The sequence below is a fragment of the Camarhynchus parvulus genome, chromosome 26 (genome assembly GCF_901933205.1).
Source record: "Camarhynchus parvulus chromosome 26, STF_HiC, whole genome shotgun sequence".
In the NCBI taxonomy this organism is placed as follows: Eukaryota; Metazoa; Chordata; class Aves; order Passeriformes; family Thraupidae; genus Camarhynchus; species Camarhynchus parvulus.
In genome coordinates, this window is record NC_044596.1 from 5,434,170 (window position 1) to 5,459,992 (window position 25,823).

General features: G+C 52.6%; 1 protein-coding gene across 1 annotated transcript; it reads right to left on the reverse strand.

Annotated features, from left to right (window-relative positions):
* Positions 1–763: 763 nt before the first annotated feature.
* Positions 764–10,993, reverse strand: FKBP5 (FKBP prolyl isomerase 5). The gene is made up of 10 exons (XM_030965740.1): positions 10,787–10,993; positions 9,794–9,938; positions 9,456–9,598; positions 8,454–8,568; positions 5,486–5,642; positions 4,947–5,037; positions 3,997–4,080; positions 3,385–3,570; positions 2,360–2,599; positions 764–1,123 (listed from the first exon to the last, which is right to left on the reverse strand). Exons 1-10 carry the CDS (start codon positions 10,973–10,975, stop codon positions 1,016–1,018), a joined length of 1,458 nt encoding a protein of 485 aa, XP_030821600.1. The 5' UTR covers positions 10,976–10,993; the 3' UTR covers positions 764–1,015.
* Between the last annotated feature and the right edge of the window lie 14,830 nt (positions 10,994–25,823).

Here is a 25,823-nt window from a genome sequence, read left to right on the forward strand (position 1 = left end):
CTTTTTCTTTCAGTTGTTTATTTTCAAGCTCCAAAAGGGGTATTATTCTAGAGACAGGAAAAATAACAACTGGAAAGCTGTTCACATGGGGTAGAGACAGTGTCCCTTGAGGATGGACAGGGCTGATGGCTGAGGAGGCAGCAGCAGCTCTGGTGCAGGGACACCGTGCACCCAGGACCCCCTCACCATGGGAAAGCGGCTCAGTGACAAACCCATGGCACCAGCTCAGACCCAGCCACTGCCTTTCTGAACCACATGCCCACCTGCTCTTTTATTTTCCCCACATCCAGATCCCAATAAAAAAACTCCCATTTAAAGCTGGGAGCCAAGGGATGGGCTGCAGGCTGTGGCTTGAGCACCTGCAAAGCTGGACAGGCTTGTTTGCTCTCTAAAGAATCAGCAACCAGCTCCTTGAGAAGGTAAAATCTGTGTGTTCCCCCCTCTCCAAACAGTGCTTTAAGGACTAAAGATGTCCCTGCACCCAGGGGCTGCACAGAGGCCATGTGGGCTCTCATCCTGGCTCTGCCCTGCAACCTTTGGCCACAGGCAAGGAGTCAGCAGGGGACAAAGCCAATCCCTGCCCCCGGGGCTGTGCTGGGACACCCAGAGGCAGCACTGCAGGGTACAAGGAGCACGTCCCACATCCCAGCTCCTCTCAGGGAATGCTGCGCTGAGAGCGGACACAAAGCCCAGGGAGCTGGAGCAAGCTGTCCACGGAAACCTCCCAGGAGCCAAGCGTTTTAATTTATCATCATTTCTTTTCTTTTTCCTGCTGTTCAAAGGGTATTTGTTCCACGTGCAGTGGTCCCACGGTGTCCTGCCACTCCTGCTCTGCCCCCAGAGCACCCAGGGCGGTGGGACGGGGTCGTTTTTCTTTGCGAGGCGCTTTTGGCTTCCACGATCACACAAACTGTAACAAGCTTTACAAGGAGACACTGGCAAGTCCCAAGGTTTGGCAGCAACCTTTTTCAGTGTGGGCCGAGGGCAGGAGGCTATCCCATCCCCTCCTCCTCCATCATACGTGTCCTTCAGCCTCTTCACCTCCAGCACCAGCAATTTTCGGTCCTTTTCCGCACGCCGCCTTCTCCGCTGCTTTTCCCACACCAGTTTTGCTGGCTGCTTCCTGCCAAACAGCAAATAAAACACACTGAGCTGGAAAGGGGAGAGGGTAGGGGCAGGCAAGAGACAGGGATGCTGGGAAGAGGCTCAGGCAGTCCAGCCTGGAAGGGGAGAGGTAAAATTGCCCCCCACAACTCCCCTGTGCCCATCGAGCAGCGCAGCTCCCACTGGAGGGTTCTGCTTCCTTGGGTCAGTGCTGGTGGAGGTCAAAGCTTTTGGGGAAAGTGTGTGAGCCTTGGGAATGATGTGTCCCACCTCACCAAAAGCAGGGCCTGACACAGAGTGAGCCTGGATGGATGGATGGATGGATGGATGGATGGATGGATGGATGGATGGATGGATGGATGTGGAGGTGGAGATGGATGGATGGATGGATGGATGGATGGATGGATGGATGGATGGGCAGGGAAAAGAGGGATGAGGAGATAAGGCAGCAGGGTCAGAGAGGAGATACAGGACTGAGCTGTGGGTGCAGCCCATCAAGAGGGTGCAGGAGAGGAGCACTCAGGCTCAGGGCAGCCTTTTGCCTGCTCCAGCAGGGACTGTTCCCATCACAGCTGGTCACACGAGCCAAGCTCAGTGCCAGCAGCTGGCCCTGATCCTTGCCCAAGCTGGTTGCCCCATCATGCTGCTCCCCAGGGGCTGCGCCAGTCACTTAATCCACAGCCTCCACCTCCAGACACTGCTCCAGAAGAGGTTATACTAAAAATGACCCATGCAGATGGCTTGCAAAGCTGTGTCCTCTCTCATTACAGTACAGCAGGTTTTGTTCAGTGGAATTTTGGATGAGAGCCTGTTCTGAGACAGCGATCTCTCCACTCAAGCACAGGAGCAGGTATTGCCTTACCAGCTTCAGGAAATCCACACTATCATGTCTCAAAATACTCCTGCCAGAGATGGAATGATACTTCATTTTACTGGCCACCATCACTAGCTGGGAGCAGCCAAGTTAAATACCAGTGCCAGCCCTGTTACCAGCCCCTGTGAGCTCACACTGCAAATGCTTTTATTGATGATTGAGCACCTGATGGCACCCTCTGCATAAGAGAGACCAAGAACTAAAACACTTCTTCCCACTGCAGCAGGCTCTATCCCATCCTGACCTATAATTTAATCTATCCAGGCTCCATCCTCCACCCTGATCTCTAATTTAATTTGGTTTAACCCATCTCTTCTCATCACAAACCTGTGGAGCATCCCTCAGCACAACCCTGGATGGCCCAAAACAAACAACACTCACCTTTGCATCCCTCTCTGCAAACTTTGTGAACATGTTGGCGTAGATCCTCCTGTCCCTCTCGTTGTGCTCCTTGGTTTTCTTCTGGCACACGGAGATCTGCGATTTCGCTGCTTTGTTCTGTGGGTTCACTTCCAGCACTTTTTGAAAGTCACATTTGGCCAGCTCGAACTCGTTCATCAATAACCTGGCTTCACCCCTCCTGTACAAGCCTTTCTCATTGTCCTGGTCCAGCCCCAGAGCCTGGGAACACACACAGGTCTCTGTTAGCATCTCTGAGCTCTCCCAAGAGATCCCCCACAGCTGAAGCCTCAATAAATCTGTCAGAATTAGGACAAGGTGGCTTCAAATCTCCAGAGCATTTGCATCTTGCTCGACAAAAATTGCCTCATCTCTATCAGCAGCTGGGAGATCATTAACATAATTTTATTATTTCTCCTTGCTTAAAATACCCCTGAGTGTGGCAGCGGTATTCCTCCTTATACAAAAAGAAATTTTTAAAAACTCCACCAAACTCCCAACAAGAACACGCAAGAGAAGAGGATTCTTCATCCTCCAGGCTCATGCTGATGCCTCAGCACTTTAGCTTTTATATTTTTAATATACTTGTAATCCTGTAATTCTTTAGTGTATAACTCTAAACTCCATGTACAGGGCTAGTTGCTGTTCTCCCATTTTGGTCAGACACAACAATTCCTCTCCAGGCCTGGAATCAAGGACACCTCAACTGCCTCAGGCCCCAAGAGACGGAAACAAAAGTGAGTTGGGGGGGAGAAAACTTGGGGTAAATTACTTCATTACCTGAAGCTGTAATTGGAAGATTAACCCCCAATATGAAAATGGCCAAGTGAAAACTCATGACCCATCATTGCCCATTTTTTTGGGGTGTAGCCCCTAAACGTACCTCAAGGCCCTTCGATAAATAGAAATGCTTTTTATTCCCTTAATTTTGTCTGCCCTCTGTTTTTAGGTTGCCCATAAAGGCACCAGTTTCTGGTGACCCAGGGATGGCACCAGGGCCCCCCTACCTTGTCACAGCACTCGACAGCCTTGGCGTACTCGCGCAGCTTCAGGTAGCACATGGCCAGGTTGAGGAAGGCAGCCAGCAGGAAGGAGTCCGAGGCTTTAGACTCCTTTTCAGACAAGCCATACTCCATCTCCAGCCAGGACACAATCTTCCCATACTGAATCACTGCCTGCAGGTACTTGCCTTCCTGAAAGGAGCAAAAAAAGAGGCTCAGGCTGCCCCTGGAGTGTCCCGTGAGCAGGTGACAAGTGGCATGTGGGGTGTTCGGTAAATACAGGCAAGGAGGAGGATCCCAACTCCTACAGAACCAGCAGGTTTGGGAAAAGCTGATGCCCCAGCTGGGAAGGGGAATGCAAAGCCCCTCAGCATTGGCCCTGGCCTGGGAAGGGTTTGATCTGCTGTCCTGCTCTGCAGGGAGCACACAGAGCCAAGGCAGTGCTGGGAAGGGATGAGATATCTCAGGGAGCATCAAGGACTGATAAAAAGGCAGAGGGAGGGCAGGACTCGCCTTCCCCAGCCCTGTCTGGGGGCACATGGCTTCTCTGACACTGATGGCTGCCAAATTCAGCCCCAGCTCCCCTCCTCTGCCTCTGCCACCCCCAAGTTCACAAACCTTGAAGTACATCGTGCCCTTCTCCTTGACCACGGCTGCCTGCTCCAGCTTCTCCTTGGTGTCCATCTCCCACGACTCCTTGGCCTGCAAAGGAACACTTGGAGCACTCCCAGAGGAGCAGAGCAGCCTCCCCTGCCCCAGCAGGACCGTGCCACTCTCTGGGACAGCGTGGTGACACTCAGGGCTCAGCAGAGCCTGGAGACAGGTCCTGCCCCTGCTTTGGCCAGAGTGATGGCACAGGCAGGGGACCCATCCAGGGATGTGCAAACCCCATGGGCTTCTCCTGCATCCCATCCCCAGCCTCATGGGCACAGCCAAGGGCTGGCTGGATGGAGCAGCTTTTATCTGTGCTGTCCAGGGGGGAAAAAAAGGAAAAAAAGGAGAAAAAAGGGAAAGAAAATAAAAGGGAAAGGGGAGGAAAAAAGAGAAAAAAATGAGAGAAAAAGTAGAAAAAGGAAAAAAGTAGAAAAAAGGAAAAATGAGGAGAAAAGATGAGAAAAGAAGAGAAAAAGGGAGGGAAAAAGGAGAAAAAAAGGGAAAAAGGAGAAAAAAAGAGAAAAAAATGAGAGAAAAAGGAGAAAAAGGAAAAAAGTAGAAAAAAGGAAAAATGAGGAGAAAAGATGAGAAAAGAAGAGAAAAAGGGAGGGAAAAAGGAGAAAAAAAGAGAAAAAGAAGAGGGAAAAAAAAGGAAGAAGAAAAAATAATATTAAAATAAAAAGAAAGTACAAAAGGACAAGGTTAGGAACAAATAAGACACCCAGCCTTGGACTTGAGCCACAAGAATAAAACAAACCAACAGAGAAGAACAAATTGAGAACACGAAGCTCCTCAGTGACGCGTCCACTTCAGCAGGGGTTGGGCTGCAGCCACGCCAGGGACAAAGGATGGAGGCTACACAGGCCCTGACATTCCTGCAACCCAGGGAGGGACAGCAGCACCTCTGCCCTCACCTTCTCAAAGCTCCTCAGGGTCACCTCGTACACCAGCTCCGCGTTCCCCTGGATGCCGAATTTTGGCTTCCCAGCCTCGCCAAAGCCATACCTGCAGGGCAGGGGGAGGCACTCAGAGAAGGGGGAAAAACCTTATTTTCAGCAGAGCTCGCCCATAAATGCACAGCCATTCTAACATTCTAACATTTTGGGGACAGGGTGATGTTACTCTTCATGAGCCTGTGGATATATAATGCATATATTGGGAATCGCCCCTTCTGGCTGCATCAAAGCCATCATTTTACACAGGCTTCTCTCCAGCCCTGATCATTTCCAGAGAGACATTTTCATCTCAGACACTGGGCTTGCCCAAAGCCCTTTCACCTGTTTTTTTTTTTTTAATCATCTCAATATTCCTGTTTACATGCCACTGGTCGCCCCTGCTGCTCCTGCTGGTGTCCTCTGAGACCCTCCCAGAGAATTCTGTTTTCAGGATCACCATCTCCCACAAGGGCTGGAGGCTGAGAGCCACTCAGCATCGCTGTGGGGATGCTCCTCACCGTGGGCTGAGGTAGAGGATGCAGTGCTCTCCCCTCTGCATCTTCTCCAGGGCCTTGTCAATGCCGATGGGGATGTCGTGGTCCTCCCCTTCGCCCACCACGAATTTCACGTCCTTGCAGTCGAACCTGTGGCCACCACAGAATCCCTCCAGGTGAACTGCAGAGGGGAAAGAAGGGCAGGATGGCACCCAGGATCACCTTGGAGAAAGGTGGGCTCCGAAATGTCTTAGAAAGCATTTAATAAAACATCTCTCCCAAAATTCAGCAGAGCCTGCAGGAGGGAAGACCCAGGGCTGGGGGCAGCCTGGAGAAGAGGGATGGGGAGGCCTTGGGAACATTGCTGAAAAGCAAGGCAGGCATATCTTGTCTAAGCAGGGACCAAACAACAGATAAACATCGTGACTAATATGTTCCCCTCGTACTCGAGTGCACGAGTCAAGTCTTACTGGAACTGGATATTGCTCCTGGCACGGCGCCATGCAGAGTTTATCACGGTGATTACAAATCTTCTATACTGTGCTATACTGCCTTGACTCCTGCCTCCAAAACAAGGCCACGTTCTCCCGACTCTGAGAACTCAAAGTACAAGATAAACTTTTTTATTTTTAATCTTCAACCAGGAGCCGTGCTGTTCCAGCCCCAGAGGCTGGCAGAGGCGCAGGCAGAGCGGACACTGGGTACCTGGCACATTCTCCACCTGGCACTCCTGGCTGGCTCTCCACAGCAAGATTATTCTTTATTTATTCAAACCTGAAGACGTTCCAGGCTTTGGGGACGCTTTTACAACCTTTGCATTCTGCTTGCAGGGTAAAAGGCATACAGACACATGCAGGCAGGCATCGAGTAAAAGCAATTTCACAAGGAACTCCTACATATTGTTGGGGGGGAAAAACAAGCTAAAACAAACAACAACGAAAAAAAGCTTTGTAAGAGGAAAAATTCACAGCTGTTCTTAAAGGTTTTGCAGCCTGCAAAGACATGAGCTTTACCTTTGTTTGAGGGGAACAGAATGCGACCTGAGATGCTGCAGGGCACTGAGCATCCTGCTGTGGTGGCAGGTGAGGGGCAGGACAAGCTGGGCACCAGAAACAGCCATGAGGGTCTGGGCTCTGCACAGGAGAGCTGCAGCCTGGGCTGAAGGAAATCTGAGTCCATCCCCTGCCCTGGGACCCTCAGAAGTCCTTAGGATGAGAGGCATGGACCAAGCCAGACCTGGCAGCCCCCATTGCAGGGGCAGGTCCAGCTGCCATAAGAGAACCCAGGGATGGGGCAGGATGCCAGGCTCTGCCTGGTCACCCCACTCTTGCCACCAAAGCCATGCTGGGACTCAAGCAGAGGATGCTCAGGTGCTTGCCAGCTCCCTGGGACACATCCTGCATCCATCACTGGTGCTCAGTGACCACGGCAGTCAGGCTGCTGTGAGCTCACCCAGCTTGGCACGAGGACAAATAGCAAATCCAGCTCCACCAGGGACAACCTCTGCTTTTGCACTACTCAAAACCAAGCTGGCTGGTTTTTTAGGCACAGGAAATGTGGAAAATCCTGCCTAAAATACAGGTAAGCCACCCCACAGCCCTGTGCATCTCCCTGCACATTCCTGGCCAGCACAGATCCATGATCCCTGACCCCAAAAGCAGCACTGCAGCTCCCCCAGGTCCCACATCCCCTGTGGAATGTGGTGGTGATGGGAGGATCCACTTTAAAACAGGATGCACAAGGGGATGTTGTGATCCTTCCTTCCAAGGATAGCTCTGCTCTGTTTGAATTGCACAGAAAATGCACCGAGCACAGAGGGGAAAATCTCAGCTCGGGTTTCCAGGAGTGGGTCAGCTGGTTCAGCCGCTCTTGGATTACAGAGAAAAAAAAGTCACTGAAGGAACATCACTCCGGTTGCAGCTCTGACTTATTGTTCTCTCAGTGCCTGCAGCGATTTTGTTTTTGAAGAGCTGAGAACAGAGTGTACTGAGTGCGGCTGGCACACGAACTTGATGTGCTGACAGCAATTTGTACTCAGATTAAAAACGGAGAAGGAGGAGGGGTGTGGGGGGAAAGGATGTAACAAAAGCTGGAATGCCAGATTTCAACTGCAGCACAGGTTTTAGGGACCAGAGCTGGGATTTAGGGTCTGTAAAACTTAAAGCCTATAAAAACCCGGAGGTACTTGCTCCTGGAAGAGTGATTTATTCCAGCCTAAGTCCAGCACCTCCCAAACTACACAGCTGAGGTAAACCATCACAGCCCTGCCCCAGGGTGGACTGCTGTGCCATCCCCAGCACAGTGACCACTGCTCAGACAGTAGAATTTGGGTCAAAATCTCATTTTTCCCTAAAAGAGATCCTCGTTAGAAGAACCAGCCACTTAAAGCTGCGAGCTTCATAAGCTCTCACAGCTCAGATTCAATTTCTCAGTTGATAAAGGGACTTTAGGATCTTTGTGTACAGGAGCACAAAGAATTTAGAAATGAAAGTAAATGTGTCCCATATGGAGCAAGCCCTGTGTGTGTGTCTGAGCAGTTCCTAGAAAGGAAAAAACCCCAAACCCCAGTCTGTCCTCTCCTGTCCAGCCCCATGAAATGTCTGCTCCAGAAATGGGACCAGAGAGGGACAGTCCAATGGGATGTGAGCTCCTCATCCCCTGTGTCAGCTGAGACCACCTCAGTCCCCCACCATCAGCAGCCCTGTGGCCATAAGGGAAGGAAAAAGCCCTATTCTGTAAGAAATGTGATGAGACACCCCCAAAAATACCATCAACAGTGGAATGAGGAGGCCAAAGAAACTGCTGAGCGTCCAAAACACTTAGCAAGAGCTCAGAGGAGCATTCCCAGATGCTCTCCAGCCCATCTGGCCCTGGATGGACGTCACTGCATCCCACCCAGCCACGTCCAGCCTGTGCACAGCCAGGGCTCAGCTCGGGGCAGGGATCAGCTCAGGACTGAGCCCTGCCTGTCCCACGAGGGACCAGCACTCACTCTCCACGGTAGCACCTTCATTGGGGTTGGAGTAACCTTCCCCCTTCCTCTTGATCCTCCGGATTATTCCTCCATCCTCAAACAAGTCCTCGCCTTTGAAGTCAAGCAGCTCGACCTAAAAAACAATAAAGGAAAAAGTGGGCAGAGAGCAGGGAAGGGGAAAGGAGAAGAGAAAAACAACAGAGAGCCACAAAGCAGCAGTTCATCCCCTGGCTGGAGAACCAAGGCAGCTAATTCTCCTTTCAGCTGACGAGCAGAAGTTGCCCATAAAACCCAGATCCAAACCACAGCATAATACACAGGATTTATTAGAAACTGGGACACATCCAGTACCTGAAGCATAACACAAAGTAACAGCAAAAATAAGTTTATTGAACCTGTAAGGGTACAACACAGCTGCTGCTGGAAGATGCTCTGAAAGTCCCCCAGAGTGAGCAGGAGCTTCCCCTTCATCCTCTGGTGGGACCAGCTCTGATCCTCAGCTTCATCCACACTTTACTTGGAAGGCCTGAACTTTAATTTAGGACAGACTCTCTCCTCCTTCCATGTCCCAAAGAGCCCTGCCCAGGGAGCCCTCTGTGCCAAAACCTTAACTTTCCTACCACCCCTCAGCACTAATGGTTTTTTAGCACCTGGAGGCATTTCCCAGCTGCTTTCTCCCTCCCTTGTGCATGTTGAAACCAGGAATCTGCCCACTCCCTGCCCCAGCACCAGGACTCTGCTAAACTGGAGTTTCAGTCCCAGCCTTCCAGCTCAGACACATATTTCTGAGAAAGCCCTGGCAGCAGTTCCTGGAGCAGAGGGACACGTTTCAGGAATCCAAGTTGGCTTGTTGGTTTTTTTTTTCTTGTTGTGGATTTTTTTCGTTGTTTGGGCTTTGTTTTTTTTTTTATTATTATTATTATTAATAATAATTTTAAAATTTTTATTTCTGAGCTGGCTGGCAAGGCAGAAAGGGAGTGAGCTTGCTCATCCCCACAGCAGCTCACCAGCATTACTTGCCTCAAAGAAGAGGGTGGCATTGGAGGGGATTTTGGGGGCACTGCCAGCAGAGCCGTAGGCGTACTCAGGTTTGCAGAGCAAGTAGCAGATCTCTCCCTTCTTCATGGTGGCCACCCCAATGTCCCATGCCTTGATGACCTGACCTAGGAGAAAGGCAGGTGTCAGGCAGGAGGGAGCAAGCAGCAACCCAGCAACAGATCCAGCAAGGATGCATCCAAAAAAACCTCACATTCATCAGTGACTTAAGGCAGGGCTGATGCTGTCCAGCTGTCCTGCAGCAGGCTCAGGGGTGATCCCACCCTCCACCATGCCAGGGATGGACCCCTGGAGCAGCTCACCCTTGCCCAGGCTGAAGATGAAGGGCTCGTTCCGATCGCGGCTGGAGTCAAACTTCTTCCCGTTGGCCAATTTCCCTTTGTAGTGCACATAAACCTTGTCTCCAATCATGGGACACTCATCCTCACTCCCAGGTCGCTTAATGATCTGAGAGAGAGAAACTACTCATGAGCTGCTGGGGCCATGGATGCATATGGAGGGGGAGGGAGATACACACACAGGCATTTACATAAATATATATATATATATATATATATATGCACATATGCACATGCACCCCAGTGCTGCACTGAGTAACAGGAGGGAGCTATTCAGTTTGCCCCTAAATTTGCCCATCATCAGCTCCTAAAAACAAATCTCAAAGTGGAGCCACAGCAGTGGAGCTGGACTGGGAGCAGAGACCAGTCCATACTGGGAGGACAAACACCACAGCTCCAAACCTGCAGTGAGTGCAGCTCCTCTCTGTCCATACACATTTTACTCACAGGGGTGTGTCAGTTCACTACTCACTCCTTGTCAACACTTTTTTCTGAAGGCTGCAGCCGGGAACAAGCAGTTCTCGAGCTGAGGATGGAGCAGGGGAGGATGCTATTCTTGGAGGAAAGGTCCTATTCAAGTAGAGAAGTGTAAGTGCTGAGGAGCAGAACTATCCAGAAACGGCCCTGAATATGAAAAAGGGGCTGTGGAGCAGACTGGATGACCTCAGTAATGTGCTCCTTCTAATGTTTGTGAGTCACACAGAGAAATGCTTTGTGGATTTACAGCTAATAATCTGATTAGGAACACAATAGCAGTGAAATTCATGGAGCAGCCTGGGCCCACCAGCCTCAACCACCACTCCATTCTCCTTTACTCCAAGCAATGCTCATCCTCTTTGCCTTGGAAATGAAAGAACTCAATCCTAGAGCCCTGGAGCTGTGACCCTGAGGGCTGGGGATGCAGCCCAGCGAGGTGACCGTGCACCCCAAAGCGCAGGAAGGCAGGATCCCCCTCACCTTCAGAACCCCTCGGTCCTTGGATGGGGTGATGTCCTCCCCACGCTCAGCCAGAGCTGCTGCCTGCACCTCCCCTTCACTCTTGGTGGCCTCATCAGTGGTCATGGTCTCCTTGGACCTGGGGGGACAGAGCACAAACCCCATCAGCCTGGCAGGTGGTGGAAGAGGAAAGGGTTTGTCACCCTGCATGGCAACACAATGCACAAAAAAAGCATTTTCCCCAAAATTTAAAGCAAGCCCAACACCAAAAGAATCCCAGCTATTTGGGTGGATAAAGAGAAAATTCACAGCAACAATCTAAGGAGCTGAGGGGTTTTTTGGGCAAACTGCTGGAGCACTCTGCTCCCAAATGTCACCACATAAGCAGCCAAGGTGCCAGAAAAGCCACGTTTTCCATTGAACACAGACTTTTTCCAGTGGTTCCTGGTGAAAAAAAGAATTGCCTACAGTTTCAGAAACATATTTCCTGATGATTTCCTTCAGACCATGGGGCTATTTTGGTAGCTGCACTGCTGGGCGACACATCATCAAGGAAACATGTGACGGAGAATTAGAAAGCGATGGGATTTTTAAGACATAAACCAGATCTATTAAAGCCACTGTAATTGTGAAACTTTCCCACAGTCTTCAGTGTGGAAGCTGATGTTAACCAGCAGGAGAAATCATTCATTTGGGGGATTCAAAAAGAGCAAAGAAAGGATGTTTTCAGCTCCAAGGAGAGATAAGTCGCGCTGCAAGAAGAATTGCTTTCCTCGCACCCGGGTGGAAAGGGAAGGACTGGAGCCCGGCCCCCCCAGCACAGGAAGCCACTGAGACACAAAGAGCCCTGAAATGGAAGAAGCAAAGAGAAAAATAAGGGAACTACTTGTTGCAAGGTTCAATTATCACAGTCTGTCGGGTGATATTTAATGGGATTCTGCTCCCTTTGCTCTGCGCTGCTGGGCTTCCAGATGGGAACATCTTTTTAAAAAAAGCATTTAAAAAGCAAAGCTACATGTGGTGAGACCCATTATCTCACAGGTATTTATTGGAAAACGTGCCATGGGTTGCTTTGGAAGAAATGTTTGATGATGTGGTGGTGAAGCACTGGTTACCCAAAGGGGAGATGGATGCCCCATTCCTGGGAACATTTGGGTGACTTTGGACAGAGCCCTGACAACCTGGTCTAGTGGAAGGTGTCCCTGCCCGTGGTTGGGGGGCTGGTCTAGATGGCCTTTGAAGTTTCCTCCCAGTGCAAACCATTCCATGATTCAATGATTGGGGTGCTGGGATGGTCTCCAAGCCACCACAGCCTTCCTCTTGGAGAGGAGTGAGGAGGAGGTGGTGCCCATCCCAGCATGGGCATGGCACCAGCTCAGGACTTCCCTGCACAGATCCCCTGCAGCACCAGGGACACATCATCCATAACCCACCCACCAGGACCAGGAGAAGCCCAAAAAGCAGCAAAGCTTGCCCAAGCATCACCCCCTTGTGGGGACAGAACCTCCCCAGCTCCACCGAGCAGCCACTGCTGGGGTGCAGGAGACGGACAGGGAGGTGCTGGCTCCGGCTTGCCAGTTGCTAAATCCCACCAAGAGACATCTAAAAATACACCCTACGCATCCTTCTCATTATTTTTCTACGTAAGCAATTAGAGGAGTCATCCAGGGAAGCTGGCCAAGGCGGGCGGGAGGGGAGAGCTCTGCGTCAGCAGCCCTGGGAGGGAAGGAGCCCACAGGAGCCAGCTCTGGAGATGTGGCCCTCGTTAGGAAAGAGCCCCCAGGAGCCAGCTCTGGGGATGTGGCCCACAGGAGGCAGCTCTGGAGATGTGGCCCACGTTAGGAAAGAGCTCCCGTCTCCCCCGTCCAGCAAAAACGGCTCCAAGTAGGTTAGAGAAAAAAGTGCACTGCTCCCACTTATCTCCCATTTGGAGCGACAAGAGGAGGCTGGCCAGGGGCCAAAATCTCAATTAATTTGAAACAAACAGTTGTAGGGCAAAAAAAAAAAAAAGAAAAATATCTGCTACTCCCTGAGGTTCAAATAGAGAGCAGGCAGGGATGTCACTGAGCACAGCAAGCTTGCTGGTGGTGTCAGAGCCTGAATTTTTTTGTTTGGATACTCTGGATACAGGGAGGGCATTAATTAATTACTCTGTGCAAAAGCCCCTGGGTGATTCTGACACCACAAGCAGGTCCTGCTTTCCCATCGCTGCTACTACCCACAAGATTAATGTTGTAAACCTGTAAGTGAAGCCAGGACAAACCATCCTCCCTTCTCTGAACATCCACACTGCTCATTTCCCTGGGACAGAAACACAGATGGGTCAGAGAAGCACAGAAATAAATAAAAATAAGGTTTTAATTTTACAATTCCCTCCCCACACACGTATTGCTGTCTCCCAACACTGAGGAATAGTGGCCCACGTTAGGAAAGAGCCCACAGGAGCCAGCTCTGGAGATGAATGTAAATGTAATGTAAAAGTTTCTGTAAATGTAATGCTTCTGTAAGTGAAGCCAGGACAAACCATCCTCTCTCCTCTGAACATCCACACTGCTCATTTCCCTGGGACAGAAACACGGATGGGTCGGAGAAGCACAGAAATAAATAAAAATAAGGTTTTAAATTTAACAATTCCCTCTCCACACAGGTGTTGCTGTCTCCCAGCACTGAGGAATAGGTGCAAATGCAGAGGGGAGAATGGGATGCAGATGTCTGACCCTGGGCTGAGGACAGACAGGTATCACACGTGCTAGGGTTTCACCAAGCACACCAGCCCCAGCCCCGTTTCCTAGAAATCGGCATACCGGGAATCTGCCAGCTCCAAATGGAAACTTCATGTTGCAGATCCCTCCCAGAGGCTCTCAGGAGGGGAAAGGGATGGGGAACAGCAGGGCTGGGCCGGGCTTTGAGGGGTCTCACCTTGCCACCATGCAATCCTTGGAGAAGGTTTGAAGGTGCAGGGGGAGTCCAGGCCCAGAGACACAGCAGGGAAATACCTGGTGAGAAGAGGGGGGGGACAAAAAGAAAAAAATATTAAAAAAACACATATGCTTTGTTTATTCTAAAACAGGATTTCAGGATTTCTGAAGAAGAAGGGAGAACAGAGCAGTTTTGAGCCACAGATCATGTCTCCACCATGGTCAGAAGTGGGTGATGAAGACTATGGCCAAAATCTGTTTTGACTCCCTGTTTCCACAAAACAGATTCTTACCATTTTATTTAAAAAAAATAAATCAAGGCTATATCCTGTCCAACTGTTTCACTGGGATGAAAATTAACAGGATGAAAAAATAAGAGTTGGCCGCTCTGGGGTTTGTTTTTTGAGACCCACTTAGCACAAAGCACTTTCACTTCCACAGCACCACAGCAGCCCTAAAAGCTTCAGATTGCAACACAGGAGGGAGTTTCTTGAAAACGCAAAGGTCAGGCTTAAAAAAAACAAATCTGAAAGCACAGCAGGGGGATGTGGGGCCCTGGATCCTGGTGATCATCACCCCAAATCCCAGCCCCTCGAGCAGCACAGCAGCACAGGGCTGCACATGTGTCCTCCAGGACAGACTGGTAATGAGGAATAACCCAATTAGTGCAGCTGCTGACTCCCTCCACTGTCCCACAGTGGATTGCTTCCCCTTCCAGCACTAACTGCTTTTTTCCTAATAAAATCCCTCCTTGCTGAGCAAGCTGTGCCTGTTCAGAGGAGAGGGAAGAGCAGAGCAGTGATTTCTCCTGGAGGAGGCTGTTTTAAGACACCTCAGGGCCAGCCTGCTGAGCAGAGACCAAGGAAGGTGATGCTAATGAGTTAAAATTGGGATTTCTAACAAAACATGACCTTCCTAAGATGGACAAGGAGCTCCACATAAACCTCAGCTGCATCCCAACACATAAGGACTCACCTAGACATTGAGCGCCATTTCTCATTTCTCACACTCAAACATCACAGCTAATTAATTTTTTTTAATTGTTTTTTTTTTTAATCCTGGGCGTCTAACTTTCTCCTCCTCCTTCAAAACAAACAGGGAAGCCATAAAATTGAACCTATTGTTCACCAACTAAGAGCTCCCATGGATCAATTTACTCCCTGGCCCGCATGTTGTGCAAGCGGCCAACACCCGGGCGGGCCAGGCACGGCATCTCCTGTTCCAACAAAAAACCAAAATGCAAACAGAGCTGCTGGGATTGCCCAGCACCCTGAGCAGCCCCCAGGGCACCCGGGGTGAGCCCTGATTTGTAGAGAATGAAGCACAATCCCTGGTTTCCTGTATCCAGGGTGAATTCCGTGGAGACCCTGGTACCAAACAGTGCCAGCCACACCTTGGGGACTCTTCAGAGAGGGATGCAGCCCCCAGGCACCTCCCAGGGACCACGAGGTATCTGCCTATGAGCACAAAAGCACCATCAGGGGAGGTTTTAAAACAATTAAGAGGATAGCAAAGTGAAGAAGAAAACCACTGAGCACAGCTCACTCATGTTCCCATCACGCTGGCTGCATCATTCGGCCTAGCGAATATTTTTAAGCTTCTGAAATGGTTTTATTTAAGGTTGAAGTCATAACTAATTGATTTTTTTTAAACATATGTGGGATAAGAGGCTGTTCCTCAGCTGCAGAGAGAGGAACAAGTGAGCAGGATGGGTCACTAACCCTGCCAGAATAAATATCCCAGGCAAAAGCAAGATGGGTTCAGTGTCTCTGCATCCCCTGGGGTGAGGTGAACAGGCCCGTGCCAGCAGCACACAAAAGACTTTCAGAGAGGAGTGGTTTTATCCCCCCCCCACCCCGTTCACAAAATAAACCCATTAAAAATAATCTGGCTCTTCTGGTGGTTTTCTAGCAAGGAAATGCTTGCTTGGTTTTCCCAGGTCACTCCAAAATAAAAAATAAAATCAGAGGGATAAAGCTGCTCTGAAGTCTCTGGTGAGCAGCCTGTGGTCCATCTCCTCCAGAGCGGGAGCCCACAGACACAGCACCCTCCACTTTCATGTCAAAGGGAATTAAGGGGAAAAAACCAGCATTTTCTTTTCTCCTCCCTTATTTTGAAGGATAAACTTACACCAGGGAAAACAAAATCCACAGACATTCATGGGTAGCTGCTGTCCCCAGGGGAGCAGGTGCCAGGGGCAGGATGAGGCTGAGGATTCTGCACAGAGATGCTCTGCTGCTCCTTTCCTACCTGCCCTCAGCAAGGATTTCAGCTGCTTCCACCACAAAAATCACAGAACAGATCCTCAAAAAACCAAGAATGCCCAAAGTTTTTGCTCTGCATCAGCAGGGAGAGGCAGCAGCCTGCACCCATCCTGCTCCTGAGGGGCTGGCACAGCTTTTGGTGGCGGCTAAAACAAAATAATCCAGGAAATATGGTAATAATGAGGGTATAAAGAGCTGTTCCACACCAGCCTGAGCTTCCTGGGAGATGCCTGGCACCCTAACAAGCTCAGAGGCTGTAATATATAGACATGAAACAGTGGGGAATGCAACCTCCTAAAGCTTTCATAAATTGGGATTATGTAACTGGACAGGGAAAAAAAATAATAATATAGCCAAGCAGGTTATATAAACCATCTGTAAAATGTGAGAAAGTACTTGACATCCCACTACCCACTCCTTGGCACCCTCTCACTGGGTTTTCTGCCACCAAAAATGAGCGAGGTCCTTTCAGCTGTGTTTTCTCCTCTGGTCAAAACAAGCAGGGACAACAGACCAGCCAGGCTTTTTGGAATTAAATATTCCACCTCTGGCTGTTAAATGTGAAGTTTCCCTCCCCACACAGCACACCAAGTGAAGTCCAAGCCCTCCACAGGCGACTCAGAGCAGCTCCTGGCAGCAGCTACACCAGCGCTGAGCAAATTGAATTTCAAGTGACAGTTTGGGGGGGACTAAAATAAATATTAAACAGAAATAAACAAGAAACTCCTTGTTTGCCAATTCTGTTTTAATTTAGCCTTTTCTCCGGAATAAGCGTGGCGATTAAACTTGGAATTATTTAATTTTTTTTTTTTGTTGTTTGTTTGTTTCTAAGAACATCTCACTGCTCAGATTTGGGGTTTTCTCCAAGCAATTTGCAGCCAGGTGACCCCTGGCAGGGGGAACGCTGGGTTTGATGATTCATCCCCACAAACGGGGGCTCAGCAGCACGTGGAGCATCCCCAGGGGGGAATCCCCAGCTCAGCACCCAGCACTGCCAGCAGCAGCTCTGGCACCCAGAAATAACCCAGCACCCAAGACCATCTGCACCAGGGGCCTATAAATGCCAAATTATTTTGGGCAATTCCCAGCGAAACCAGCCTGCTCTGGAGCCAAGGGAGGATTGCTTGGAGGAGCATCACAAGAGGACAAACTGCAGGAGGGGACTGGGGTGGCACTGTGAGGGGCAGGAGGGGCAGAGGACAGCGCGGATTTGGGGACAATGCTGCACCCCCAGCCAGCCCAGGTGAGGACAGCTCTGACACACACACTGCTGGGCATCACCTGGGCTCCTTTTTGGGATGGTGGCACATCCCAGGAATGATGCTCCTTGCCAGGCTTGTTTGATTTAATGTAAATCAAAAAGTACTTGCAACGAGGATATTTTTCTATCTGAGGACAATTATTTTTCCATCTAAGGACAATACTGCTATTTACAAAGATGGGGCACTGCAGGTAGAGGATGATTTAACTGCAGTCCCTCACAGTTCCTGACTCTTCACTTTACGATTATTTTCCTGATTTTCCAACGCACTCGCTTGCAAAATCAGAAATCCTTACTAATCACAATTACTAGTTATGGAAAAAGCCTGTCAGCTCCATGAAAAACAAGTTACATGAACAACTTGTATGTTAGAGCACTCGTGGCCACTTCTTTACACCCACAAGCACAGAGCACTAAAATAATAATTTAAAAAATCCTTGCTAAGTAATATCAATTTCCCTGTAATGTGCACAGGATCAGGAGGAGCTTCACAGCTCCCTCAAGGGGCTGCAACAACTTCATATAAATTCATGTAACCGAGAGTGACTATAAAATAAAATTGATATAAAATAGTATAAAATGAGAAGTATCTGAGGACAAAGTATTTTTCAAACCATTTACAAAATATTTTTCCCCTGAGCCAGTCTGGGAGCTGCAGCCAGCCCGAGGAGGTCTTGGTGCCAAGCATCTCAAACCTTCCAGCAAACTTTCTCCTTCTGCAAGCAGGTAATTAATTAAAACACACATAACTACACGGCAGTGATGGTCCTGAGGGATGCAGTTTGCTTTTTGCTCAGGAATTGCCCTTATTTCTTGGTTCATCCCAGCAGGAAGGTGCTCTAACAGTGCTGGGAAAGGAAATCAACATGACTGAAGTGTGTGCTGGGCAAACACAGCCTTGGGAAGATGAGGTTATTTGCATTTATTTAAAAAAAAATAAACAAAAAAAGCCAGATACAGGCTCTGCCAGACGCATTTAATGATTTTCTTCTCCCCAGCCCTTCAACGGGACAGGGGAGGAGGCAGGAGGGAGGCAGCTTGCTCGTTTTAAAGGAAGCAGCAATTTGTGCTTTCAACTTTTTCTAACTTTTAATGCCGGTTCCCAGGTTGGCTCTGATATCCCAGTGATGCCCTCAAACCCACCTCAAGTTTAATAGCTCATTAGGGTGAGACACTATTTAAACTCTATCTTTAAAGCCATAAGTATCAGCTCCTGGCTTTTTTTAAGGGTACTTTTGTTTTTAACAGTATTTTTATTATTTGCACTGGTGGGGGCAGAACTTCGGTGCAGCTTTGGAGGTTTTCCATTATATTTTATTTTTAAGGGTACTTTTGTTATTTGCACCGGTGAGGGCAGAACTTCGGTGCAGTTTTGGAGGTTTTTCATTATATTTTATTTTAAAGGGCACTTTTATTTTGTGCACCGGTGGGGGCAGAAATTCGGTGCAGCTCTGGAGGCTCAGCTGGCAGCTGCAGCCTGGGGACACCCCGATGTCAGACCCATCTCCTACAGCCCATTGTGTCAAACGCAGTTTCCTGGGAAGAGCAGGCTCACTCCAACGTGCCTTTTGAAAACAGAAGCTCTGCAAGAGTTTTTACACCCGGAGAGGAGGGGGAAATCGCAGAAACTTTTTTAAAAAATCACATTTACCTTGTGCAACCACTTCTACCTGCTGTGTGCAGTGATGCACACACCCTGCGGGGTGTCTGTGCTCGGTGGTGTCAAGAGAAGCGCTCCGGGAGCCTCGGATGGGGCCGGGAAAAGCGGAATCCGCCCGGGCAGCACCGGCGGCAGCCCGGGATGCACCGGAGCATCCCCACGGGAACTCCGCCGGCACCACGGCGGCTCCATGAAGCACAAACCCCGCTCCCACCCTCACCCCGCGGACGCCACCATCCCCTTCCCCATCGCCCCAGCTCCGTTCGGGTCCCCAGTGCCCCCGCATGTCCCCAGCGGGGTTCCCAGCCCCGCACCGCCGCACGCTCCCGCACCGCCTGACCCCCGGCAGTGCCGCAGCCCGGCACGGGGTGTGGCGGGAGCGCAGAGCGGCTCGCGGGGCTCTCCGGCCCGCGGGTCCCACCTGTGGCCGGGGCTGTCGCCGTCGCTGTCGCCGCTGTCGCCGCCGCCCGGCTCCGAGTGGCCCCGCGCGCCCGCCCGGCCCGGCCGCCCCGCCCCGCGCCCCGGGCCCGCCCCGCCCGCGTCTCATTGGTTGCGCTACCTGCCCGTCTCCAGTTCTCACCTTGCTATTGGCTACAGAGGAGGGGATATGCAAATCAGAGCGCTTTGCCCGCTCGATCGCCCGGGTGGCACCGGCGGGGCCGGGAGGGAACGGGGACAGGAACGGGGACAGGAACGGGGACAGAGACAGGGACGGGACAGGGAAGGGGGAACAGGGACAGGGGGCAGGGAAAGGGGGACAGGGGATGGGGACAGGGACAGGGAACAGGGTCAGGGACAGCCCTGCCCGCGAAGTGCCCCGGGTTGTTTGACCCGCGCCATGCCCCGGGGCTCAGCCCCATGCAGTGCTGCGCTCCTCACCCCGGGCTGTCCCCAACCCCGCGGCTTCGTGCGACCCCCGCCAGGACAGCCCAGCCCCCGAGGTGCCCCCGAGGTGCCCTCGTTCCCCCCATCTCTCCAAGGGCAGCCCAATCGCTCGCAGCTCCTCCGGGGGTTGCAGGAAACACCGCGGTGAAGAGTGAAAAATTGCCTCATGGCTGGGGACAGAGCTGTGGGTTTGGCGGACACAGCGGCTGCTGGAACACGCAGAAATGTTCCAGTTGGGGATAAAAGAATTAAGATTTTTGTCAAGAGCCGCCTCAAGAATACCCCCCCGAGATTAGAAATCAGTGCTTTTGTGATTAAACACCTTGTCCCTGCTCATTGCTGCAGCGCCTGAGCCAATAGCGGTAAAACAATTTGGGGGCAGATTCAAATTGGGACATCTCCGAGTGTTTTTATAAAGTGGTCATTTTTTAACCAGGTTCGTGTTGTAATGAGTGTCTGCAGCTCCCAGCCTGCACCCTCATTCCCATAGGTTGATCCAATAAAACCTTCAGGGCCAGGCTGAAGGCAGCACAGCGCTGGTGGGTGCTTTCTCACAAGTCCACTCTATATGCTGAGTTCGAGTTCCTCAGCTGTAATTTAGACACTGGTGTCACTCATCACAAATACAGAGTGAAAATTAAAGCCCGCTTTAGAAAAGGAAAACAAAAAATTGTTTTCATGGCATTTAATTTTCCCCCCTCTCTGAAATAACCCTGGTGAATCTTGCATCTGGTTTCAAACATTTCCCTCCCGGCTTTAAATTTCCAAGAGCTTTAAATATTCATTTACAAAACAAAATTAAAATATGGTGGGTTTGCAATACCAGGAAAACCCACAGCATAATTCCATCAGGCCCTTGAGATAACACCAAAACCCTGAAAAACCCCATGGGACCAACGGCAGCAATGAGGGGGTTCAATCTCGTTTGTCCTTGTACTACAAAAATGGTAAATTTGTTTGTTTGCATAGAAAGCACCCCAAAAAAATGCATGGGAGTAAAGATCAGAGTTGCTTTTTTAGAAAATAAAAGACATCTTCCAAATCGCTGCTCTGCCAGCGCCAGACCCCTCAGGTCACTCTGCTTTCTTGGGTGGGGAGATGCCCTAAACCCTCCCCTCGCCTGGTGCTGGGGTCTGCCCCGTTCACCCCCAGCCCTGTAACACAACCTGGAGGAAATCTGTTCCAGAAATAATCCTGTTTGGCATTGTGACGCCTGCCAGGGGTACTGCTTGTTCCCCCTCGCCCTCCAGCTGGCCACACATGTCCTGCCCCAGCCCTGAGCCCAGCTCCCAAAGGACAGGGAGCCTTGGGGAAAGTCTGGGAGCAGGGAGAAAAGCCAAGGCACCTGCTCCCCAGCACCTCGTGTGAGGTGAGAGCAGCCTTCCTGAAACAGAGAGAGAAAAAAAAAAATTAAAATAAAGCAGGGGATATTTTTATTCATCCTTGTCTTCTGCTAAAAATAACCAGCGTTAATCTGCCTGGAGAGCCTGCGGAGGAGAGGAGTCCCACCACCTTGGCTGAGCCGTGAGGAGCCACATCAGTGAATCTCTCGAGAGTGGAGGAAGTGGCTTTTCTCTTTTCTCTGAGTTTCCTTTCGTGTGTGGCAGCACAAACCGATGCTCCTGTGGCAGGGATCCTTCCCGGGGATCAAACCCATCCTTCCCCTAGCACCCAGCCCACCATTGCCCATTTTGGGGATCAAAGCAGCTTTTTTGGGAGCCTGGCGGTGCCACCCTCACCCCGTGGTGTGTGCACCCCTCGGGGGCCCCGTTTGCCCCTGGCACGGGGGGGGCAGCGTGGCAGGAGCGGTGCCGTGGTCGTGGGAAGCTCTGTGTTTACGGGAGGTGCAGCCAGGGCTTGCACAACAGCACAACAGCAGAACAGCACAACAGCGTGTCCTTGCCACCGGCTGGAGGTGCAGCTCCCGGCAGGAGCGGACGGACATGGGGACATGGGGACATGGGGACATGGGGGGATGGGGCAGCAGGGCAAGAGCACCTCCTTGGCATGAGGACTGTGACCCCAGGGATGCAGAGCAGCTGGGAGCCGCTTTCTGTATGAAATGGGACATTTCCCTCAGATGTCCCTGAGGAAAGGCCGGAGGAGCGGATGCTGGGTGTGAAATGATCAGGCAGACCCAGCCTGGGGCAGCCCCTCTCATCCCTCCCGAGCCTCCCCCTCTCTGGTTGGATTCACAGTTCCCAACATGACTTTTTAACAGCCGAGGGGCCAACATATCCCCCTCATTCGTGGGGACCCCCAGAGAAGTCCCTGCTCTGTCCCAGGCCTGACCCTGCTGGATCTTTCCAGGTGCATTTCCAACCCATAAATTACCAGATTGTGGCCCAAATCCTGCCCCTTGTTGCAAAAAAACCCCAAGCCAGCAGACAGGGGCACCTCCTTCCAGAGGCTTCCCTGATCCTAGCTCCATCCCTGACCCTAGCTCCATCCCTGAGCTCCCATCTTCCTCACGGCGTGTCCTTCCAGACACCGGGGACACAAATATTTCCCCAGATTATCTCCCTTCTGAGGAAAAGGGGAAAATCGCTGCCTTCCCCGGCTGGCAATGAGCAGCGGAGAGGCGGACAGAGCGCAGGGCTCCCCCAGCCCTGCCGGAGATCCAGCCCCACACGAGTAAGGGCAGGATGCAGCAGCGGGGCCGGAGCAGGGAGGATAAATAAAGTCCGGCTTTGCCTTCCTGGCTCGTGGCCACTTCTAACACAAAGTACATTCCGGTCTGGACGTAACGAACTGTACCAGCCTCCGCCGGGGAGGGCTGGGGGTGCCTGGGGCTGCCCGGGCGGGGTTCGAGCTGCCGCCTCTGCCCGGGGCTGGCCGCGGGGCTGACCGGGGGATCAATCCCCGCAGGACCCTCGGCTGTGCCCTGCCTTGCAGATGCTCCTGCCAGACGGGCCCGAGACCCAAGAACTGCCGGAGATCGCCCGCAGGTGCCCCAATGCTTGCGGGGCTCTCGGAGGGCCGCGGGTTGGGGGCACCGAGCGGACCGGGGCCGGCCACCCCCGCAGCCCCTCCGGCAGCTCCCGGGGGCTTCGGAGCCGGTGTCAGCCTCTCCGTGCCGGGAGCCGCAGCCCGGGAGGCCGGAGCGGGCCGTGCCCCTGCCGGGAGCTGCACCGGGCGGGCGCCGTGCCAGGCGCCCGGCGTGGGGACGCGATGTACCGGGAGCGCCGGGAACAGCCTGACTCAGCGCCGGGCCGGCGGGGGGGCACCCGGCCAGGGCCACCCGGGGCCCGCGGGGCGGCTGGGCCCGGCCCGCTCGGGGCTCCTGACCGGGGGGGGGCCGGTGTGGCCCCCAGCACCAGCCCCCGGCAACCTCCAGTAGCCCCCCGCTATATCCCCCCAGCATGCCCCCAATGTTCCCCCAGCACCTCCCAGGACCCTCCCCCAATCATTCCTTTCAATATCCCCCCCAGTATCCCCCTGCTCCCCCACGTCCCCCCAACATCCCTGCAAATATCCCCCCACTGCTCTCCCCAGCACCTCCCAGGACCCCCCGTCATCCCTTTCAATATCCCCCCTAATACCCCTCCCCAGTATCCCCCCCTCCCTTGTCCCTCCCGACATCCCTACCAATGTCCCCCCCTCATCCCCCCAGCCTCAACCCCAGTACCCCCCCCAGTATCCCCCCAGCCCCTCCCAGGACCCTCCCCCAATCATCCCTTTCAATATCCCCCCCCCAGTATCCCCCCCTTGCTCCCCCCGTGTCCCCCCCAACATCCCTGAAACATCCCCCTCCTCATCCCCTGCATCCCCCCAGCATCATCCCAAACACCCTTTTAGCACACCCCTCCCAAGAGTGAATCTCCATCAATGTTATGGAGGTATCCCCCTCCCCAAAATCCTCCCCCCTCCCCCTCGGTCTGCTCCCCCAGCCCAGCTCGCCAGCATTTCAGGGAATTTAATGCTAAAAATACCCACTGAGGGGGAGCCCAGCTGCAGGGAGCACTTCCCCCCAAGCTGGCTGCTTCAGAGCACCCAGCCCCGAGCTCTCACCAGTCCAGTGCAGCCCAACATCCCCTCCTTGCCCTCCCCACCTCCCTGTTGTGCTCTGCTTCCAGCAGCACAAATTATTCAGGATGAGGATTTTTTCCATTTGTGCCCTGGTGGACAGCAGCATCAGGGGGGTTGTGGAGGTGTGTGAGCGCCTGGATGTCCTCCCAGGGCCATTTCTGCCTCCCCATGTCCCACTTGGAACCTCCACTGCTGCCCTGAGCTGGGCAGTGCTCAGCAGCTCTGGGGGACGTCCTCAAGAGACCCCAACTGCAGCCCCAAGGGCAGCCCTGAGGATGGAGGAAAGGCTGAGATCCTCATGCCAGGTCTGGGAGCCCCTGGGGCTGATATTTGCCTAGGATACGTGCCTGTCCCTCAGTCTAATCCTTCCCCTCTTCCAGCTTCAGGGGGGAAAAATCAGAGTGGGAAAACAGGAGCATGTCTGACATTGTTCCCTCTGTCACAGGCAAAGGCAAAGCCAAAGCAGCTGTGAAAAATCATCAACAATTGGTTTTGGCAAGAAGAGGCAAACCAGAGCTTTCCATGAATTTTTTTTTCTTTTTGCTAGAAAGGTTGCTTTTCTTCCAGAGAGAGCTTGAAGGACAGGCTCTCACCAGCATCATCCCAAAGCCACCTCCCTGGGACAGCAAAAACCTGGCCCAGATTTAGGAAAACCCTAAGTGACAGGATCAGGCCCCCACATCCCTGGGGTCTGCAGTTGGGGTCTGCACCCCACTGTGCCCCACAGCCTGGAGCTGCCAGGGAGGTTTTGCTGCTGCAGGCACAGCTCGAGGTGCCCCAGGCCAGCAGAGGGTGGTGGGGGCACACTGGGCCATCTCCCCAAGGATTTGGGATTCCCCAGATCCCTGGTGCTGGCTGGGGGTGTCCCACACCTTGCAGGGATGTGTTTCATCCCTCTGGATCCTGCTGTGGCCAAGGGACACCCTGAGAGGGGCTGCTGCCCCCCCGGGCTGCCCCAGCCACCCCCAGCCACGTCCTGAGCCCCACTGGGGGTGAAGGTTTATGGGGGGAACAAACGCAGAGCCAAGAGCAGGCAGGGAGCCCCAGGTGTGTCTGTGCACCCCCAAACAGCTCTGTGCGCTTCAGATGGCTCTGGGCAGCCCCTCAGGCACAAACAGCCCCAAAGCCCCCCCTGTGCCCCCAGTCCAGCCCAGCAGTGCCCCTGACCCTGCTGCAGGATCAGGCCCATCCTCACCCCAGGCTGCAGCAAACTGGGGCAGCAAACTGTCCCCAAACTGTGCGTGGGGACATGGAGTTAATCAGGCTGTGCCTGGGGTCTTCCCCTGCTGAATTCACTGGCCTAAGCTGGTGCTGCAGGGCTGCTGCTTGTCCCTTCCACCCAACGCCCCCCGAAAAATCACATTTCCCTCTCCCAGAGCTGGGGCTGGCAGTCCCTGTGCCCCCAGGGTGAGGCTGCAGGAGCAAACACACACAGACACACACACAAACACACACAGACACACACACACACACACACACACACAAACACACACAAACACACACAGACACACACACAGGCTTTCCTTGGAGATTTCTGCAAGGAAAAAAGGCTGCAAGGCTGGCAGTGCGGGGACTTTTCTGGGGGTCTCTGCAAAGCTGGGCACTGGGTGGGCACCCCACTGGAGCTGCAGCGATTTGGGGGTGCAGGAACAGCCCGGAAGGGGCAGAGAGGGAGCTTCAGTGCGTCCGTGCAGAAATTATAAAGAAATCGAGAAGGAGAAAAAGAAGAAGAGGAAAAGGCGATGTCTGGGGTGAATAAAAGGGTTAAAGCAGCGCAGAGGAGGAGAGGTGAAGGCCGAGGGCTGGCGGAAAGGGGGGAGAGGCGGGGAGAGGTTGGGGAGCGGGAGCTGGGCTGGGTGAGAACATCCTGTACCCTCGGGCAGGGCGGGTGAGGGGGCACCGGGGCGGGGATGTGCCACACACCTCCCTAGGAAGCGGGGCACCCCTTGTGTGACCCGGAGGGGACGGGCTGGGACAGGGGGGGGACAATCCTGCTGCTGGGGGGAGCCTGGGGTGAGGATCTTGGGCTGCCCTTCAGTCT